Source organism: Rhinolophus hipposideros, assembly GCF_964194185.1.
Source record: "Rhinolophus hipposideros genome assembly, chromosome: 13".
NCBI classification, from domain to species: domain Eukaryota; kingdom Metazoa; phylum Chordata; class Mammalia; order Chiroptera; family Rhinolophidae; genus Rhinolophus; species Rhinolophus hipposideros.
Window position 1 is genome coordinate 11,596,752 of NC_138059.1, and position 19,791 is coordinate 11,616,542.

Sequence of the window (19,791 nt, forward strand, 5' to 3'; positions counted from 1 at the left end):
AAGCGAATCCCACCGAGGATTCTGATAGCTCCAGGGAAGGATACAGGTGGGATATATATATTTTAAAAATTCCACAGGTGATTCTAATGTGCAGGCAGAGTTGAGAGATTTGTTTTACAAAAAAAAAAAAAATAATAATAAATCACATCTTATTGCTATTGCTGTAGAAGGTGATTCAGAACTATTTCCATGCTGCTGCCTTGGGCGGGAGAGGAAAAGCAGATACAGGAAGCGGCATTTGTGTCTAGAAAGGCAAGTGGGCTGTGGCTCAGCAGAGGGGGGAAGAAGCACTTCTCTGATGACCTTGTGTCATGGGAAGCATGGGGTTAAAACCGGGAAATGGGGCAAGTGTCAAATGTTAAAGGGGTCCAGTTACCCAAGATATGAAGATCTGTTCTTAGAAAATAGACCAAATTAAGAGTTTATTATTCACTTTTATTTTCAAGTACTTCTAGGGCATGGGAAATAGTTTAATTTACAGAAGACCCAGTATTCATAATCACCAGTACAGCCAAGAACTTCGAGGGTCTCTATTTCCTGTTCCAGCTGTGGGTGAGGGGAGGCCTCCGGACGCCTTGTCAAATATTTTAGCAATTATTAGTCTCTCCGAGGCTACACAGGGTCTCTGAGCCATCTTGTCTTCTCTGATGGCCTCAGCTGTCAGCTTTGTGCTTCTGACTTGCAGCTGTATTGTCTGGATGACCCTTCTCCAGCCGAAATATGCCATGTATACCTCACTGCTTCCTCCTGGGTTGTCGACGTTCTCAAACTCATCCTGTCAACCACCACCATGTCATTCCCTAAAGTGCTTTACATTTTAATCTCTTTTAAAATCTCCCTGAAAAACCCTATGAAAGATACTCTCATTATCCCCATTTCACAGATATGGAAACTGAGGCACAGAGGGGTTAAGTATCTTGCCTGGGATCACACAGCTATTAAATGGGAAAGCCTCTTCCAAGGCTTACTCCTTTTGATGACTCCCCAAATCCTGCCTTTCAAGGCAAACGGCACATTCCCAGCTTTCTGACAAGGTCCATTGTGACCCAAACTCTGACTCTCTGTCCATTTATCACTCACTGTGCTCTCCCCTGCTACCCGAGGCCCCGGCCTTATGAAGCCACCTACAGATGCTCAGAGGTGCTCCTGCATCATGCTGCTCTGTCTTTGTTCACATTGTTTCTTTCCCCAAGATGTCTTCCCCATCCAATCTGTCTGGCAGACACATTTCCAAAGGTTCAATTCAAAGGATGCCTGTTTCAAGCCTTTTCAGACTGCGTCCTCCTTCAGCCCCTCGGAGAACTGACCTCTACCTCCCTTGGGCTTTGCTGTGCACGGACCTACCTGTTATGATCTTGTTTGTCACCACGGGGGAGGGCAGGAATCTGATTTCCTTTGATGTGGTTGTGCTCTATGGACATTATTACTATGCATATTATGACGGTGGCCTAATTCATGCCAGCTGGAGAAACTGTTTCTCACTGTCTCAGTGGTGCAGACAAGAATGACCGGGTGTAAAGCTCATGTCCTTTAGTGTGCAAGAGTACACTGGTGGCTGACGGCTGCCTTTGGGCTGTGGCATGGCCTGGAGAGCAGGCAGGCCCTCAGAGCCTGGGGAGCAGCTTCATTGGGACAGCAGAGATTTTGGGAAAGGTGGAAGCGTTGGCTGCTGTCCTTTGGGGTTCTGAATTCCTTATATTCCCCACAGGGTCTTGTGAGACTAGAGCCCATCCGTGATGCCACAGAACGTACAAGATGGGGTTCTGGGCTTTGGTGTGACTCCCCTCTAATGCCCTGCGGCTTAGGCAGACCCTTCCTGGTGAGACAGAAGTCCATCCAGGTCCCTTCTCAGGCTCTTCCTTTGGGACTCTGTGCCCAGGCCATCTCTGAAGAACTTTCCTTACCCCGCTTTGGTGGTCAGAAGCCCGGCCTTGCTCCTTAAGTCACCGCTTGGGCATGTCTGTTACTGCCTCCCAGCTTCAGCACCTTTCGTTTTAAAATGGAGCAATTACTTGCTCCTCCACTCCGTACACTTGGCAATGGGTTCTAGGGGAGAATTAAAGAAGGATTTTCATTTCCTTAGGACTAAGGATATAGAAGAAGCCCCACGGCGAAGAACTAATATCAAGGAATAATTTAAGCCCAAGCTCTCCAGGAGCTAGGGCTTGGGGACTGTGTCTGCCTGCACTTCTCCAGTCCTCCAGCGGACGTCTCACACCGCTGAAGGACACCAACAGGCTGGAGGGGTGTCCAGACCCCCCACATTAACTCCCCCTGCCACTCCCTCCCCTCAGGGCACTTCTTCCCTGAGCTCCCAGATCATCAGGGCAGAACTCTGGATGCAGGTTCATGAAGGCAGGCAGGAAGGGTGCTGAAAAGAGACTGAATCGGTTTCTTCAAAGCACTGTGTCTTTGTTGACAAGGGGTCAAATTGGTCTCTTAGATTTTTTTAGACTCCAGTGTATAGCTGGTTCTTCTTCCAAATGGCTACAAGAGCGCCCTCCGCTGGCCCTCTGAGCACTCGCTATGTGCCTCTCTCAAGGAACCACATTACCTGGATTCCCATCCTAGTAATTTGTGTGTCAGCGCTTTCGCCCCACCCCCTCATACCCTTAGTGTACAAACAAAGGCCAAATTGTTATCAATTTCTGTATTCCCAGCACTTAGCATAGAGCCTGGATCCTGGTAGGTGCTCCACACATGTTAAATGGAAACTATTTAACAGGTAATAAAGGTAATAAAATTCAGCACCATATCATCTTGGCATTTGTTTTCAATACTTCCCTCATTATTTTATCATTAACATTATACTGTTATGTTATTACTATGTATGATATGTTATTATAGTATATATTATTACTGTAGGCAAAGGCACTAATGGAAGTCTAATGTATGCAAAAGGAAAATAAACACGAATCTGATGATACATATCTCTCTCTGCTCATATCTCCCTTTCTCTCTTTGGACCTTTGCATACGCTATTCCCCTTTCCTTGTGTTAAAGAACAAAACTCAGCCGAATAAATTTGAAGTTCAAATTGGTCTTCAAATTTATTTGGTGATTCATGAATCGGGCAATATCCCATCTAGCAACTAGAGGGCTCTCCAAGGGGTTGACAGAATGGAAAGTTTTCATAGGAAGAAGGGTGTGACAGGGGAGTTATTAGCAAAGAAAGGATTATCTTTAGACCAGAACATCTTTTGGGGAATGGGGAGGGAAAGGCAAGGGTTTTTATCATGCAAATTGCCTCTCCTTCCTATGTGGGGGTGAGGGGGGGTGGTCTACAGGGACAGATTATCTCATTGGTGTTGACCAGAAAATTCCAAACTGGTTGATGATGATTACATTTCTGGGGAAGGTCACAACTGCAAAGGGTCAGGTTTTAAGTCTAGGTTTGGTATCAGCTCTGCCGCTCTGTTGATTCTTGGTGTGGCAGGACGTTTTTGTTTCATCTCCGTGCCAGTCACAGGTCACAGTTTAAGATTAATAACCCTCAAGAAGTCATTCTCTTCATTCCCTTTTTGACATTGCAGTCTTAGGGAGATCGTTTGCTTGGCGGTTAGCAGCTGTAAACATTCATTTAAACCTTTTGAGAGAATACAACTCCAGGGAGGTTATTAGGATAACTATATGCAGGATAATTAATGCCCAGTGTTTGGGCATTAGAGGCCTCAAGACCCAAATCAGTCAAAGCAAGGTCCCACTGAAGAAGTCACCCTTCTAAGCCAAATGCCTCGCTCAATAATCTTGTATGATTGAGCTTCACTTCTCCAGAAATGTTGATTCAGATACTGCAGGTGGTATTGGCCACGGCACAGACAACTTACTCGGCTCAAGATAACCAAGGGCTATTCTATTCGCAAGAACAACTTTGCCTGGAGAGTCAAAGGATCTTTTCTGGGCAGCTAATGTCTAAGCAACAGAAATGTCTTTAAGAGTTGAGGGGTTTCTGCTCATATTTATTCCCATCGGTGTCCATTCCTATCCAGGAAAACATGGCCCTGCCAGAGGCAGCAATTCCTGAATCATGAATGCCTCTTGTAGGTCCCTTCCAGAACCGATATGTAGGACCAGATGTTAGGCGGAGCCTTCTTTAGCTATGAGACGTGCATCCAAAGCTTGCTACCTTCTAGTTTTGCAGCCGTGTCAGTGGCTTGGGAATATTTGGTGAGGTCCCTTTCAACACGGCTCAAGGACTGTCATCTTCTGAGGACGTTTCCAGAATACCCAGCCACCAGTCTCCAGACTGGGCCCAACAGCATCCCTTGAATGGGGATCTGGGAAAGCTTCCTCAACCTGTTAATCTTAGGCTTGATCATATGACATTAATGACTTACAGGGGCTGATTTTACCAGCCTGAGACAACTAGGGAGCAGCAGAGGTTATACCCACAGACATTTGTCTACCTGTGACTAAGTGTGGAGGGAAAATACGTTTTCTAACAGTTTCTTTGCCACTGTGAGGGCATCAGCCTTGTGGCCAGGGAACATTTCCACCCATCCGGAAAACATATGCACAACAAGCATATTTTGATAATCCCTACATGCTAAGTGGCAGTTGAATGAAGTCGAGTAGCAGGTGCACAAAGAGTTCCAGGGAGGAGGTCTGAGGCCTCTGGAGACAAAAACTGTTGTTATGCCCTATGGTGGAGGAAGGAATGCAAAAATGAAACAAAACAAGTGGGGTTTGCCAGGGAGCCTGTAAGAACCAACCAGCCATCTTGGATTTCCCATAGCCCCAATTATTTAATTTATAGCCCTTGTCTACACTTCTTAATTTCTCTGATCTAAGAGCAGACTGTCACGATATTACAAGGATACCAGGAGGGCAGATATGTGCCAAAGGAGGGTCATTTTTGTGGAAGCAGAATGGACTCCATCCTGTCGTTACCAAGGTGCCAGACGGTTACAGGTTCTGTTGCCTCTGCCCTTGCATGAAAGTCAGCTCAGGGATTTCCCTGACCCTCAGGCTCAGTCTTTTTAGTGTGAGCCTCAATTTTGAGGATAGACAACATTTTATGCTAGGACATATCAGACTGCCAGGAATTTTATATGCTTTCCGGAACAGTGCAGTTAAGTTAGGTTTTAAGTCTAGGTTTTGTATCATGGACGTTAGCACAAGTGATGCCCTTTTGGTTTCTCTTTAACCCTTGGGACTTCCTTACTTTCATTCCTCCTCTGGCTACTTCAACTAGCCCTTCAGAACTCAGCCCACCCATCACCCACTTTAGAAACTCTCCCCTGACATCTCCCCTCCAGCAGACAGAACGCACCTCTCTGGAATTTTTGGACCAACTTCTGCTATAGAACACAGATTTACAAATGTCTCCTTATGTGTCTGTCTCTTCCACTAGAGTGACAGCCTCTTGGAGGCGGGGCCTGAGCTCCTCTCTATGCCCAGCAGAGTAACATAGGTGTTCTTCCATGGATTCAACAAACGCTTTTTGAATGCCGATCATGTGCCAGGCCCTGATGTTACATCAATAAATAAAGTATCCTGTGCTAGCCAACCTCCAAGATGGCTCCCACTCAGCTCCTGGCATTCATGCCCTTTTATGGTTTCCCCATACCTGAATCAGGATTGGCCTGTGTGACTGATAGAATATGGCGGAAATGATGATCTGTAATGCTGATGCCCCGTAACATAAGACTTGATCATAAAGACATTTTGAGCTTTCTTCATGGTGTCTTGGATTCCTTGCTGTAGGGGAAGCCAGTTGCCATGTCAGAAAGACAGTCAGTGCAGCCCCAACAAATGTCCATGGGGAGAGGAACCAAGTTGGCAGCACCTGTCAGCCATGTGAGCAAGCTACCTTGGAAATGGATCCTCCAGCCTCTGTTAAAGCTTCAGGTGACGATAGCCACTGACAACTGAGGTGCAACCTTGAGAGACCCTGATCCAGAACTGCTGAGCCTCTCCCAAATTCCTGGTCCACAGATGCCATAATTCTTGAGTTTACATTCTGATGGAAGAGGTTAAATGAATAGAATTTATTTGTTCAGGTATTCAATACTGCTAGATACTGCTGGGTACTGAGATTAGGGTGGCAACTAAGACAGTAGAGGAAGCTCCAGGTCTCAAAAATTCTACAAACTATTAGGTCATCAGCGCTAATAATAAAAGAAAACTGAGCAAGCTGGATAATGAGGGAATTGCAATTTAGATCATCTATTTTGTACTTAACACTTTTCATCTTTATCTCAGTATCCCCAAATATTTTGAAGAAGTTTATCCCCATTTTACAGATGAAAAAACCTCTGCTTTCTCAAACTAGAGAAGAACTCAGTGTCTACAGATCTACCTGCAGGCTGGGAGTGTCCACCCAGTCCCCGAATCCTTGGCTGCCATGGTAGTTGTTTGTACACAGTGTTGTCCACTGCCACAAGCTCCTTCCAGCCCACTTCCCTCTCTGTCTTTCTATGTCATTTCATTTGCTTTTGCACCGAGGGAGCTTAGGTTCTTCTGCACAAGCTCACAATTGTCTGCTCCACCTCATTCATTGTCACTCCTCTTGCACCTCGTTACATTTTTTTTGCCTTCTTTTCTTGTGCCAAGACCACTAGATGGAGATATACTAATACTTCCTGGATGTTTACTATGTGCCAAGCACCATTCTATGGGCTTTTTCCTACATGATTTCATTGAATCCTCACCAAAACCCTTTGCAGAAGTCTTGTTGTTTTCCTTGTTGAGGTTTAAGGCTCAAGGTCATTCAGCTACCAGGTGGCAGAGCTGGAATTTGAACCCATGTCTCTCTGAATCCATCATTCTTTAACCAAAATCACACACTGAGCTGACAGAACTTCGAAGATGGGTGATTTCTGAGTTCATCTTGTCCACTCCTTTACCCTTTGGGCAAGGCCAAAGCCCAGATTATCTCTAGAATATTACAAATAACTATTTTAAATTAGTGCTAGAGAAAAGAAAAAAAAATCCCTTAACACTCATTACAGCTTGTACAAGGATTTGCAGGTTTGACATTCTTATTAATGTTGAACCCAAATCATTCATTCAATAAACATTTATTAAGTGCCTACTAGGTGCTGAAACCTGTGCTGTGGTAGTTAGGCATGGGTTATCATGAAGGTAGAGAGAGGAGTGCTGAACAGACTGGTAAATTGGGGATGTCACTGGATGATGGTAAGATGACCCCTGACAATCGTGTAGGTTATCAGGCAGCATAGAAGCCATGCAGACAGGTGGAACAACACGTGCCAAGGCAGGGAGAGATTACTGAGAACTGCTTGTTTCAGCCTATGGCTGAAGCTTACAGAAATTGTTGGGGAGGGATGTGCAATGGGATTAAGAGACAAGCAGGGGCCAGATCAGTGTCAAGGTAAGGAATTTACTCTTTATCTGGAAAGCAACGAGGAACAATTTAAGTTTTTAGGTAAGGTACTGATATATCAGATTTGCACAGTAGAAAAGTTATTCTGTGGTACGGAGGATGAATGAGAAAGACCAATGAGGGAGAATATTGCAATGGTTTAGACGAGATGATGAGTAGAGGAGAGGAGGAAGAAATACATGGGAATTATTTCCAAATAGACTAGTTAAGGCTTGGCAGCGACCTGGTTGTGGGGGCAGTGAAGAAGGAAGGCACAGACTGATTCATGCAGGTTCCTGGCTGGGGTGTGTGGGTGGATATGCTGAGGTGGGAACCAGGGGGAACCAGTTTGGTGAAGGAGACATTGATATCTCATTATCCCCACGCTCCTTAGGGCAATCCTTATTTTATATGATGAAATAGTGACTCAGAAAAAATGATGTGATCTGCTCAAATTCACACGGCCAGTCTAGTGTCATGGATGGGACTCAAACCTATGTCTTCCTATTTATGGAATTATTTTCCCATGCCCAATGCAGCTTTGCTTTGTAAGGAACGTAAAGAGAGCTTCTTAGTACAGAGCAATGTGTGGCAGAGCAAATATTTACTTATGTCAACTTGCCATTTTTATATTCATTCATTCATTCATTCATTCATTCATTCCACAAGCTTTATTGAGCGCCTGCCATGTGCCTTGCATCTAGGGATGCAATGATGAACATTACAGACAGGGACCCTTCCCACATGGAGCCTACAGTCCAGTGAGGGAGACAGGAAATATACAAATAAACAAATACGTATATAATACACTGTCAGAGTCAAGTGAGATAGAGAGAGAGAGCAAGAGGGGGGGCGCAAGAGAGTGTGGGTGCTATTTTGGATAGAGTGGTCAAGAAAGGCCTTTGGACAACATGGTGTTTGATCAAGACCAGAGTGATGAGGGAAAATCATTCAAAGATCTGAGGAAAAAGCGTGCCCAGTGGAGGAAACTTCAAATGCAAAGGCCCTAATATAGGAACAAGCTTGGATAGTCAAGGAATCACAAAAACCAGTGTTCTGAGGAGACTGAGTGAGGAAGACAGTGGTAGGAGGTGAAATTGGGTGAGACCCTGGAGGATTTGTCAGACGTGACCCGTAGTTTGGATTTATTCTAAGCATAATGGGCCAATCTTGGGGATTTGGAGAAGGGCTGTGGCACCATCTATTTTTAAACTATGCGGGGTTTTTTTCTTCAAGATAATTGTAGATTCATATGTAGTTATAAGAAATAAGACAGAGAGATCCTGTGTGTATCCTTTCCCCATTTCTCCCCAATTGTAACATCTTGCTAAACTACAGTACAATATTACAACCAAGATATCTCATTATGGTTTTAATTTGCATTTTCCTTGTGGTTAAGATGTTGAATATTTTTTCACATTCTTATTTACCATCTACATATCCTCTTCAGTGAAATGTCTGTGTCTTTTGCTTATTTTCTATTTTTTAAGTTTTTTTGTTGTTCACTCTTGAGAGTCCTTTATATACTCTAGACACAAGTCTTTTGTCAGATATGTGACTTACAAATATATTTCTCCTAATGTACAGCTTTTCTTTTCATTCTAACAAGGTCTTCCACAGAGCAACGGCTTTTAATTTTGATGAGATCCAATTTATCAATTTTTTTCTTTTATGGATTTTGCTTTTGATGTTAAGTCTAAGAACTCTTTGCTTTGTCCTAGAGCCCACAGTGGTTGTCTTGGAAAGTTGAAGAGTAAACTGACTAAAGAAATGTAGGGATGCTGGGCAGAACTGAGGGCCCACTTGAGATTCGAGGATGTGTGAGGGAAGCGGCAAGGCACTTTCTAACCACTGGAAAGGGCACTATGGGGATAGAAACCTCTTTTCTTTCTGGCTCAAGTTACATGGGCATAGCAGATGGTCATCTTGGCAGACCGACCAGAGGCCAAGGCTTCCCTTCCCCAAGAGGACTCACAGACCTGGAAAGAAGTCTCTACTTTTTTTTGTTCTGGATAAAAACCAGAGCTTTTATCCACAACAGAGTGCTTTCACTGTGTCATCATGACTTACCTATAGCAACTCTGTAAAGATATATTGTTGTTATCCCCTTTATAGAAGATACAACTGAGGCCCAGAGAAGGGCTGGGACTAAACACAAATCTCCTGATACCCAGAGGAATGATATTCTCTTCTGCCAGCTAACTTGAGTTTTCACCATTACTTATTGCTTGAGATGAGTGGTTCTCCAAGGACGGTCCATGGACCAACCCCCCACCCCCCACCCCCAGAGATCCTTAAGACCTTTTCAGAAGGTCTTCAAGGTCAAGGCTGTTTTCCTAATAATACTAAGACAGTAGTTACCTTTTTGCTGTATTGACATTTTAACTAATGTCAACTGCTCATAGCATGAATTAAGGCAGTGATATCAACTTGTACTGGTTGTCATTGAACTCTTCACCCTCAAGCACTCATAGGGGAAACAATAGCCAGTTTCACACTAACGTGTAATTACATGGGAACACAAAAAGCTTTTCTTCTGCAAACCAAAATAAGATGGTTGTCTTGAGGAAAAGCAGTTCTGCAGTTATTTGAGTTGCAAGCTGAACTATCCTTCCCACCACGGAATACAATTTTTACTTGAGAGAATGACTAACAAACTAGTTATTGAGACCTAGGTATCTGGCAGACATTTTCCTAACAAATGAACAAAGTGAGCCTGTCACTTAAAGAAAGCAACCAGCAATATTTCCTACGAATGATAAAATTGGAGCTTTCAAGTGAAAATTAGAATTTTGGGGGAAAATTCGTTTTCCCCTCTGAGCTTGACAGTTTTCTAAGAAATGCATTTACATGGAACTTAGAAGAGCTGCATAACTCAGCAAACTAGTAGTTTTCAAGGGACCAATGTGTGATGGTACAAATCAGCATGGGTCAAAGGGCCATTCAAAGTGTAAGAATGGGTTTTCATGACAGAGTATGAACATTTCATTGTTATGTTTTCAGATTCCATATTGCAAGTAATCTTTTTTTGCATTATATCAAATTTTAGTTTTTTGGATTGATGTTTTTTATACATGATGACAGTCAGAAGGTGATTTTGCAGATTACTTGTTATTGAATTTGTTTTTCTTGATACTTGTCTTAGAGATTCCTGTAGATCTGTGTCTAGATTGCTATTTTCAGAAGACTTTTTATATTTCCTTTCTTGTTTGTAGTCAGAAAGTAGTTTGGGGTTGAACTTGAAACCTCTAAAATAAGCATATTCTTTTGCAGTCCATCCAGGGGTATCTTGAGAAAAGATACCAACACTTGCTGAAGAAACAGCCTGACTATGTCTGAGGATTCATTAAGCGTGAAGGCTGTCCTTTTCACCTTATCCACTGCACATTCGTTTGCATTTCTCTGTACTAGAAACGCCACTGATTGCTGATTGTTTACATATACAGCTAGTAAAAATGGTGTGAGATCATCCTTGCTCCCATATGTGCTTTGTATAACAGTGGCTTCACTGCCATTGCTGTATTCTGAGCAATGGCTGCGTAGTGGATACAGCCATCAATGTCCGCTATATTTGGATCAGCACCACGTTCTAACAGAAGAGTTGTACCCTCCTCTTCCTGGCACTGGATGGCCTTCATCAGAGCTGTTCTGTTTTGTCACAGAGCTTTAGGCATTATGTCACACAGGCATTTCTGTCTGTTAGGAGAGTCACCACTCTTGGCTGGCCACTGGCACAGGCCAAATATAGGGCAGTCCTTGATCAAGTAAGTTTCCATGTTACTATTTGAAGTCCATGGGTTGAGGTCTGAATCACCAAGTTTTCTCTGGCAGCAACATTTTCATTGAGTAGTAAACTATTATTAAGACTTGCGATATGAGGTGGCTCTAGGACTGGCCTCATAATAGCAGTACTGAGTAGTGGTCTTCCGTCACAAGAAGTTTGTGATGAGACGAAGAGTTAACAGGAGCAGGCTTGTGAGCAGGCCGGAACGAGCTTAAAACATTAAGTGCTTGGCTCTGACTCCCCTGGCTAGCACTACCCTTGCAAGCTGACAAGCACCTTACATCTGTTATAGGTGAGAACAGAATAGTTCCCAATCGCAACACCAACCCCCTGCAAGCTGACATCCCTCATAGATGGGAACAGGACAGTTCCTAGGAGAAGACAATTGTAATGGCAGCCCCCCTGCAAGCTGACAAGCACCCTACAGCCTGCTTAGAAAAGTATAAAACTGCAGCTTGCTCTCTGACTACCCTGGCAAAACTCCTTCTGCCAGTTCCGAACAGAACTTGCTCTCTCTCTCTCTGCCTGACTTTCAATAAAGCTTTCTTGAGAAAGCTCTCTTACTTTCTAGAGTCTCGTGAATTCTTTTCACGGTCTGCGAATGACCAGGCGTTAATTCTATGCCAATACAGTTTGGTACTGATTTCTGCTAGCCTTTCATTTGCCTTGCCTGTACCTGTACAAATAGATTGACTTCTTTTAATTTTCCTACTCTATCTGAGGCAAAATAGATAGCCTAGGACATTGACAACCCCCTCTAGGGTACAAGGTGAGGTACCTCACTGGTTACACAAGTAACAAGTGACTGGCCAGTACCTGCAGCTGGAGAAAAATAAGAACCAGTTTCATCCAGTGAGGTTAATCCCTATGATCAGGGCCTGACCTTTAGCTAATACTTATGTCATGGTAACCTCATTTGCATTGTGGTTACTAGGACGCTCATCATTCATCTGATGCCATGACAGTTCCGGGAGAACCAAACAAAGGAAGAAAAATCGGGAAAAGGAGGGTCCTGCCCAGCAGGAGGAGATGAATGAACCATGTCAGTGTGATGCCACCAGTTCCTGCCCCAGAGGGATAAACACCCAATTGTGGTTTCTTCAGGGCCACTTGTTCTCTGAGTTCACCTGTACTTTCAAGGGTGTACTTTCATTTTCGATGAATGACCTTCGCTTTCCTACATCTGTCTCGCTCTTGAATTCTTCCTTGCGCAGAGACAAGAACCCAGTGATGGCTGCTCCAGGTTGTGTCCTCTCCTGGACATCTCAGGGGGGTGGGGGGCCTCCTGTGACATATCCTGTCATGTTCTTTCTTCAGTCTCCCGTTTATAGTGCTCTACTTCACTGGAGTCTACCATATTTATTTGCATATGACTTGAGGCTTCCTAATTCTTGTTTTAACTTCTTTTTTTTTAATTCTCCAGTGTTTCGCATTTCTTTTGCATTCCTTTCATAGATGATAACTCCTGTTGAGAACATTGATTTTTTTCAACCGGTTGTAGAGGGTCTGAAGATGCAGTTTTCAGTTTTGCTGTAAGATCATCCATCTTCTGTTTTAACCTGTTCATCTGAATGTCCATTTCAATTTGATGAGGTTTAAAATCTCCAGGGAGACTAAGCTCTCCATTTTCATATTAATGTAACTTCCTTCTTGTAATTTTTAAGTTACTTAAATCTGGTAATCTCTTTTTCTAACTCACCAGTTTTCTTCATCCAAACCATATTGCAAAGACTCCTTTTGTTCAATATATTTCTTCAATTTTCCCTTTTCATTCTGAGAGGAGGATTTTCAGGCTCCATGATGGGAAATTGCTGGCCATGAGCTTTTCCACTCTTTTTTGTTGAATTAGCCCATTGCTGTCATCATCCGCAGCAGCATTTAGTTTTCTGTTACTGCCATTTGATGGGTTTTGTGCGTCTTCAACCTAACTCCTGTGGCCGGTGGCGTCCTCACGGACGTTGCCCCAGAGGTGCAGTAACTGGGGACCCCTCCGTCACCGCCCCAGGCCTTCTGGCTCTCTGCTCCGGCCCAGGTCGCAGCCGCCACCACCGCCACCACCGCCAGAAAGCCCACAGTTTCCAGTGAGCAACAGGGCGCGGCCGGGGGCACCCCTTCCCATGCCCTCCCCCTCTCCCAGGGGCCGCCCCGCTTTGAGGCGCGGGCAGGACTAACCATTGCGGAGGGTGCCCTGCTCCCCAGGACCCGCCGATTCCCGCACTGCGCCCCTCCCTCTCCCGGGTGTGCGTGGCGCCAGCGGCCACTCGTGGAGGGGCTTAGCTGGGGGCGGGGCAGTGCCTCCCACTGCCTCCCGGGCTCCAGTGGCCTCCCCGGCCCCAGCTTGCAGGGATAGCCCCCCCGATGTGCACGCAGCCCGCTCCTCCCATAATGGAACTAGTCTGGAGGAAATTTCACTTGTTGAGTTTTGTGGAGTATCAAAGAAGAATATCCACAATTACCTGAATTCGCTATTAAAATACAACTCCCCCTACTACCTAACTGTGAGAGGCTGGATATTCTATATAGACTTCAACTGAAAGAAAAAACAAACATGTTGCAGGGAGACTGGATGCAGAGCCAGATCAGAGAAACCAGCTGCCTTCCATTAAGCCGGACAACTTAAGGGATAGCTGAGCCCCAACCAGCTCTGGGCCCTCTAGCTTGCAGATCTTGTCTGGGGAGCTCAGAAAGTTTCTTCAGTCTCTTCACCACTCGCTTCCCAAACGAGGCTCTTCGCCCCCTGACCCTGGCAAATCAATAACATCTCCTATCTGCAGGGATTAACCTCTCCTAATATCTAACTGCTCCCAGAGGGCCAGAGGTGCCTCCAAACTTCAAACTGTCCCCAAACAATGTCACAGGACACCACCCCCTCCCACTCTAGTTCTCTCAGGGGCTTGTGGCCAAGTAGATGAAATCTACCCTGGATGGGGGTGTGGGCCCTCCAAATATAGCTCACACTCAGTGTGTGTGTGTGTGGGGGGGGGTCTGAGCTTAAAGACACCCCCCATCACTGCCTTCAGCTCCCAAAGTGGGTGCTGGTCCCTTTCACTTGGGACCCAATTCCCATGTGGGGATGGGGAGATGATGTTGCTTTATTGGAGGCAAATTAAAAATAAAAAACCACCGAACAACAAACATCTTTTACTGTCAAGATGTAAAAATGTAAAATAATCGTTGCATTACATATTTATTTTTTAATTAGTAAACATTTTTTAAAATTCCTGTTTTAGTCTTGATCATTGCAAAGATGGATAGACACAACCCATATAAACAAAAGCTCTTCCAGGTCCTCAATCGTTTTTAAGAATGTAAACGGGACCCAAAAGCTGGAGAACTACTGCTTTGTGCTAGGGAAGGTGCCTATTAGCCACTGTGACCAGGTGGTACATCATCCAGCGTCAGCATCCTTTTCCAGATTATTCTCCAACTCCAGGCTTCACTGTGAACGTCCCTGAAATAAGGACCCTTCCTTCAAAGGACAGCCGAGCAGGCTGACAGGGGACCCAGGCTTCTGATAATGGCATCTTTTCTCTGTTCCTTTCCTGCTCTCCCTGCTAATGGAAAGAACCTGAGGCTTGAAGCCAGCAGAGCTGGGTCTCAGTCACAGCGCTGTTTTTAGCCTCAAGTCCCCTGCTTCTCTGGTCTCCGTAAAGTAAAAAAAGGTTGCCTGTCCTTCCACACGAAGAGTGTTTTGAGGATTAAGCAAAGTAATGGAGACAAATCTGTAAAGTGCTCACAAATGTTAAGTCGTGATCATTTTCCAACAAATTCTCATACACAGTTACGGTGATTTTTAAAAACAAATATTTACCAAAAATGTGGCCCACTGCAGGCCTTGAATGCAAAAGCAATACTGCACAGTTCAAGCCTGGAAGGAGTTCTCAGTCTGATGAGGGAGAATAAACGATTACAATATAGTGTTATATGGTAGATCTCTGAAATCTTAACTGCTGTTTCCCCCAAGCTCCCACTCATGCTTCTTGCTGCCTTGTGACCCATTTTTTACCCCAGATAACTGGATGATGCTGCATCTGTGCGTCAACAAAGGAATGGTAGCGGAATTAAGAGTAAAAGGTTTTGAGTGTTTTGTCAAAAGCCTGAATTTGAGGAGACTAAAGGTTTAGAAATTACAAAGTGAGGCAGGGTAAAGCTTCCCTTTCCTCCTCCCAAGACTAGAAGAGTCTTTGTGGGCACCCTGAAGGGGAGATATCAATGGGGCTCGTGGGCCCAAGATGAAAGGTCTTAACCTAGGGGAACCATGTAGAGAAGAGCCATGCAGAATCAGTATTCATAGAACCACCTGGTCTCCATTGCAGCCAACATCATCCAACATCAGAAACGGAAGTCTTCCTACGTGATTGGCCTCTGTAGCCTGTGCCATTTCTATACCTCCAAGCAGCACAGATTGTGCTGGTGGACTAGACGATGTGTCCTTCTCTTTGGCATTTGACCTTCTCATCAACCGTCAGCATGCTGTCCTCAGCTAATCAGCAAAAGTGGTGCCCCGGTGTGCCCTCAAGACTTTAGTCACATTCTGGTTAATCTTGTACAGACAACCTTCTTTTTAATGGCCTAAGTCTCTGAGCAGTTAAAGGGTAGAAGGAAAAGCTTTGTAGGCTTGAGCTTGGGGGATACCGAATGGAACCAGCCTGAGATTTCCCCATTATCAGTGGGATAAAAGCTCAAAGAGAAATGAGCAGGGACACATCAGAGTACGAAGGAAGTGACTCATTCTTCCAGGCCTTCCCGGGCAGGAAGCAAATGGGAGGAAGAGGGTCAGGGAAGGCTTCACAGAGGAGGTGACATTTGAACTGGGTGTGGTTGCTGGGCCTCTGAAAATCTGTCATTGCCACAGACTCCACCTGTCCAGTCCAGGAAGAAGAGAGAGGCTGTTTACTGGGAAAGAGGAGCACATGGAGAAGGCACCACTCTAAACCACAAGTCAGGTGGAGATCCAGCAGACACCAGGTCTTCTCTAGAAAATGGGTGATTTTTTTCAGAGCATACAGATTGCCCTATTTATGTACCTATCCACCAACAAACAGTGCTAAGTTCTAGGACGGGTAAGGGGCTACACAGCAGTATAACAGCCACAATCGATTTATTGGGTTCTCACTACACATCCAGCACTGTGCTAAGCATTTATGTACATCAGCCTGTCTCATCCCATTGATACTGTGCTCAGGTCCGGCTGCCTGCCACTTGAAAAAGTTAAAAATCAACAGACATGGTTGGTGGAAAGAAAAGCAGGTTTACTCTGAATGCAGGCATTCTGGGAAGATGGCGGACTCGTCCAAAGGCCATCTCCCTGTTCCTAGAATGGTCTGGTTTTATAGGTACAGAAGAACAAGAACAAAGGAAAGGGGGAGTTAGGCAGGCCGGTCTAAGGGCTGACATCTCTTCCTGGGGTCTGGTCTGTTTTAAAATAATGTTATCTCCAGACTCCAACTCAGACTGGCCACTGGGGGCTTTAGTGTCACCAGTAAAAACTGCAAGGAGTTGCAAATTGGATTCAGGCACCTGAGGATGAAGAAATTGTCCTTTTCACGTTAGGATTATGTTGATTAAATGGATTAATGAGGTATGTGTAGCCTTAGGCAAGGGAACAAAACAGAGTTCTTAAGTTAGTCAGTGAGGGGAGAAACAAAGCAAAAACAGCTGAACATCAGGGTGGATCAAACGGCAAACTAGCTAAGTCTAATTACCTTATTGATTTACCAAATTTTACCTTTATAGGTGATGTAGCCTGGGCACCTCAGAGCCTAGACTTGAGTTGGCACAACTAGTTCCAGCCCAGATACCTGTTGAAGGGATGTCTCAGGTGCCTCTAGAGAGACCTGGAGGACAGATGCAAACCTTCTTCCAGGAAGAAGCCCCAAAATCAAGCCAGAGAAGCTGAATCTGAAGATGGGGCCCAGGAGTGAGTGGGGGCTTGGGAGGGAGAGGAAGCTGGGGGTCAGAGTGGGAGAGAACCAGGAACGGATGAGGAAGTGAGGATCCAGACAAGTGTGTAAGCTGAGGCTCTGAGGAGGACATGAGCCTGCTAGATTCACAGAACTGCCTTGTGTTGAAGGCTTGATGTGTGAGCATGGCTGGTGGGTTCACTGCCATTTCTAAATGGTGCCAGCTGCACAGTAGCAAATGCTCTCAATACAGAATCTCACCTAATCCTCTCACACTGAGTTTTTGAGGGAAGCATTATCTCCATTTTACAGATGAGGAGACTGAGGCTCAGAGAGGAAGATAATTGTCCAAAGTCATCAAGTGGGTAGTGTTGGCTTGGGCTTGGGGGTAGATCCAGGGCTTGTCTGACCTCCCCGCAAGGTCATGTGGGGGCATGCAATACACGCCACCTGTCCAGAAGACCATTTGAGCGCGGTGCCGCAAACTCTTGGCCTAGTAACCAAAGATGGCCCATAGTTGTGTTTGGCTTAGCTGGTCAATAGTTTAAGCAAAGAAACAAACAAACATCTAAATTTGAATACTTGTAGACAGAGAATGGACTTTATCATTTGTCATAATCTCTTCCACTTATTCTCTCATTTATTCCCTGTTTGGCCCCAAAGCCATTTGAGTGTTCATGTGGCCTCCGTTCTGGAAAAAATTTTCTTTAGCACCAGAAGCCAGTCAAGGAAGCTTTCCTGAGCCCCTCTTCCAGTCATTGGGAATCCATCAGAGACTTGGAGCCTGAGTGCTTATCTAACATCTTAGATAACTAGCATCTAATACATCTACGATACAATCTTTCCCCTATCAAGGAGGGTAACACTGATGGGGAAACTGACCTTAACATGGTTCCCTGCCACATGGAACTGAGCTAAAATAGTGGCCCCAGCGGAGAGAGAAGTCCCCATCTTAAGCCCCAGCCCACTTCCGCATAACCCCCTCCAAGCCACACCCCGAGCCTATCACCAGATAACACCTACCCCTTCCCTGACTCAAGGAAGTCTCCAACCCATAAAAACCTGCTCAAAACCTTGCTAGGGGCTCAGTCTTTTGGGAAGGATTCCGCTGAGCCCACCGGCGTAATAAAGCTGTGTTCTCCCTGATCTATGCGTGCCGTTTGAGTTTCTCGGTCCTTGCCATTTTTCTGCAACAACACATGTAGGTGAGGGCCCTGCTTTGTGAACTTGCCATTATGCTCTAACTTGCACACTGCAAGAAAGTAAAGAAAGACTGAGCTGGCTGCGTCCTTTCCTGGAGTTCTTCAGGAATAGGAAGCAGTTGCATATTCCAGAGCTGGGACACAGCAGGTGAACAACTGGGACACGTTGAGATAGAAAAATCTGAGGGAATGGGCTGTCTTGAGAATTCCTCTCTGTGTCTTCTTCTGCCATTTTGTCAATGCTGGCTAGCTCCGTGGTAGCTGAGCACATGATTTTTACCCTTCAGTTTCCCATTGTATATCTGTCTGGTCTGGAGTTTAACCAGACACAACTATCAGGCCCAGAGTTTCCTTTGCAAAGCGTTGGCTTCTGAATCCCTGGAGTGTTGGAAGCACAATTTGCAGACCCCATCTTGTCATTTAGAGTGGCAACAATTTTAGTTCATGTGACAGTTAAGTGACTTTGAGTTCCTTTGGTTGCAAGTTGCCATGGGCAAAGGAAGTCATTTTTCTGAAATCAAAATAGCCATCTCTGTTAACTACTTGTATTTATTTATTTATTTTAGATGAAAGCAACTACATTAAAACAAAGATAAATTTAAGTTGTCCATGGTATGTATCTCTAGTGAAAAGCTATAATTCAAAGTTTTATGTTCCATGAATGCCTTGACAAAGTTTAGCAAAAAAGATGGAATTTGGGGAAGAGGGGGGAGGATCACAGAGAAGAAAGACAGCACCCTCCTGTGTTAACTTGGGCTTACAATGAAGAGGAAAGCACTCATGCTTCACCTAAACCTCACCCCTTGAAAAATAATTCATTCTCCAATGAAATAGGCAGTGCTAGGCACGGCTAGAAGAATCAGTCACAGGAGACCAAGATTGGTCTATTAGGATTTATTTGGCCTGTTTGAGCTGCGGGAGGTCAGGCTAGAGCAGAGGGAAAGGATCCTAACCTCCCCGAGCAAAGAGGGGTATGGAGTTTTATAGGAGGGGGTAAATAGGCTGTTTCCTCTTCAATGCTTCAGGGGGTTTTTGTTGACAAAGGGTCTCAGGGCATGACCAAGCCCTCCAGCTCCACACCCTGGCCCCAGGTCCCTGTCTGGACCGCCCAGGCCTGCCCAGGCCCCTAGAAGAGAAAGCGAGACAGGATCAAGACAAGATGGCTTTTAAGATAAGGTTTCTGCTCCTGGCCTAAATATGGCTTAACAGGCAGGAAGGGGTGGGGCTCCCAGCCCTATGAAATTTCATTTCATTCAAACAATAACAGCAAAGTGAAACATGACTTGCCTAGGGTCATTGTCCAATTGCCTCTGAGTAAGCAAGTTCTGAACATGCTATTCTTCAAAATCTCCCACCTGCTTCCCTGTGTCTATTTTGAATTTCCTCTTCTCTAACGTATATTTATACCCTGCCTGTTACAAGCTGGCAAGAACAACCACTAGCATTGTCTGTTTCCTTTCAGATCCTGGCACAATTCCCTTCCCTTCTTCCCATGGCCATCAAACCAGACTGTCTTATAAAGATGGCGGTAGGAAAGCGGTTGCACATTTGGACTTTATAAACAAACAAACAAAC

At 44.9% G+C, this 19,791-nt stretch overlaps 1 protein-coding gene across 1 annotated transcript in view; it reads right to left on the reverse strand.

Moving 5' to 3' along the window:
- Positions 1 to 13,286, reverse strand: part of ZNF572 (zinc finger protein 572) — a gene marked incomplete at its 5' end in the record, with an annotated part of 53,817 nt that extends 40,531 nt beyond the window's left edge. Inside the window, 2 exons of the mRNA XM_081070894.1 lie at positions 12,811 to 12,884; positions 13,005 to 13,286. Of these exons, the coding sequence (XP_080927020.1) occupies positions 12,811 to 12,884; positions 13,005 to 13,286 (356 nt within the window). The remainder of the gene's footprint in view (positions 1 to 12,810; positions 12,885 to 13,004) is intronic.
- Between the last annotated feature and the right edge of the window lie 6,505 nt (positions 13,287 to 19,791).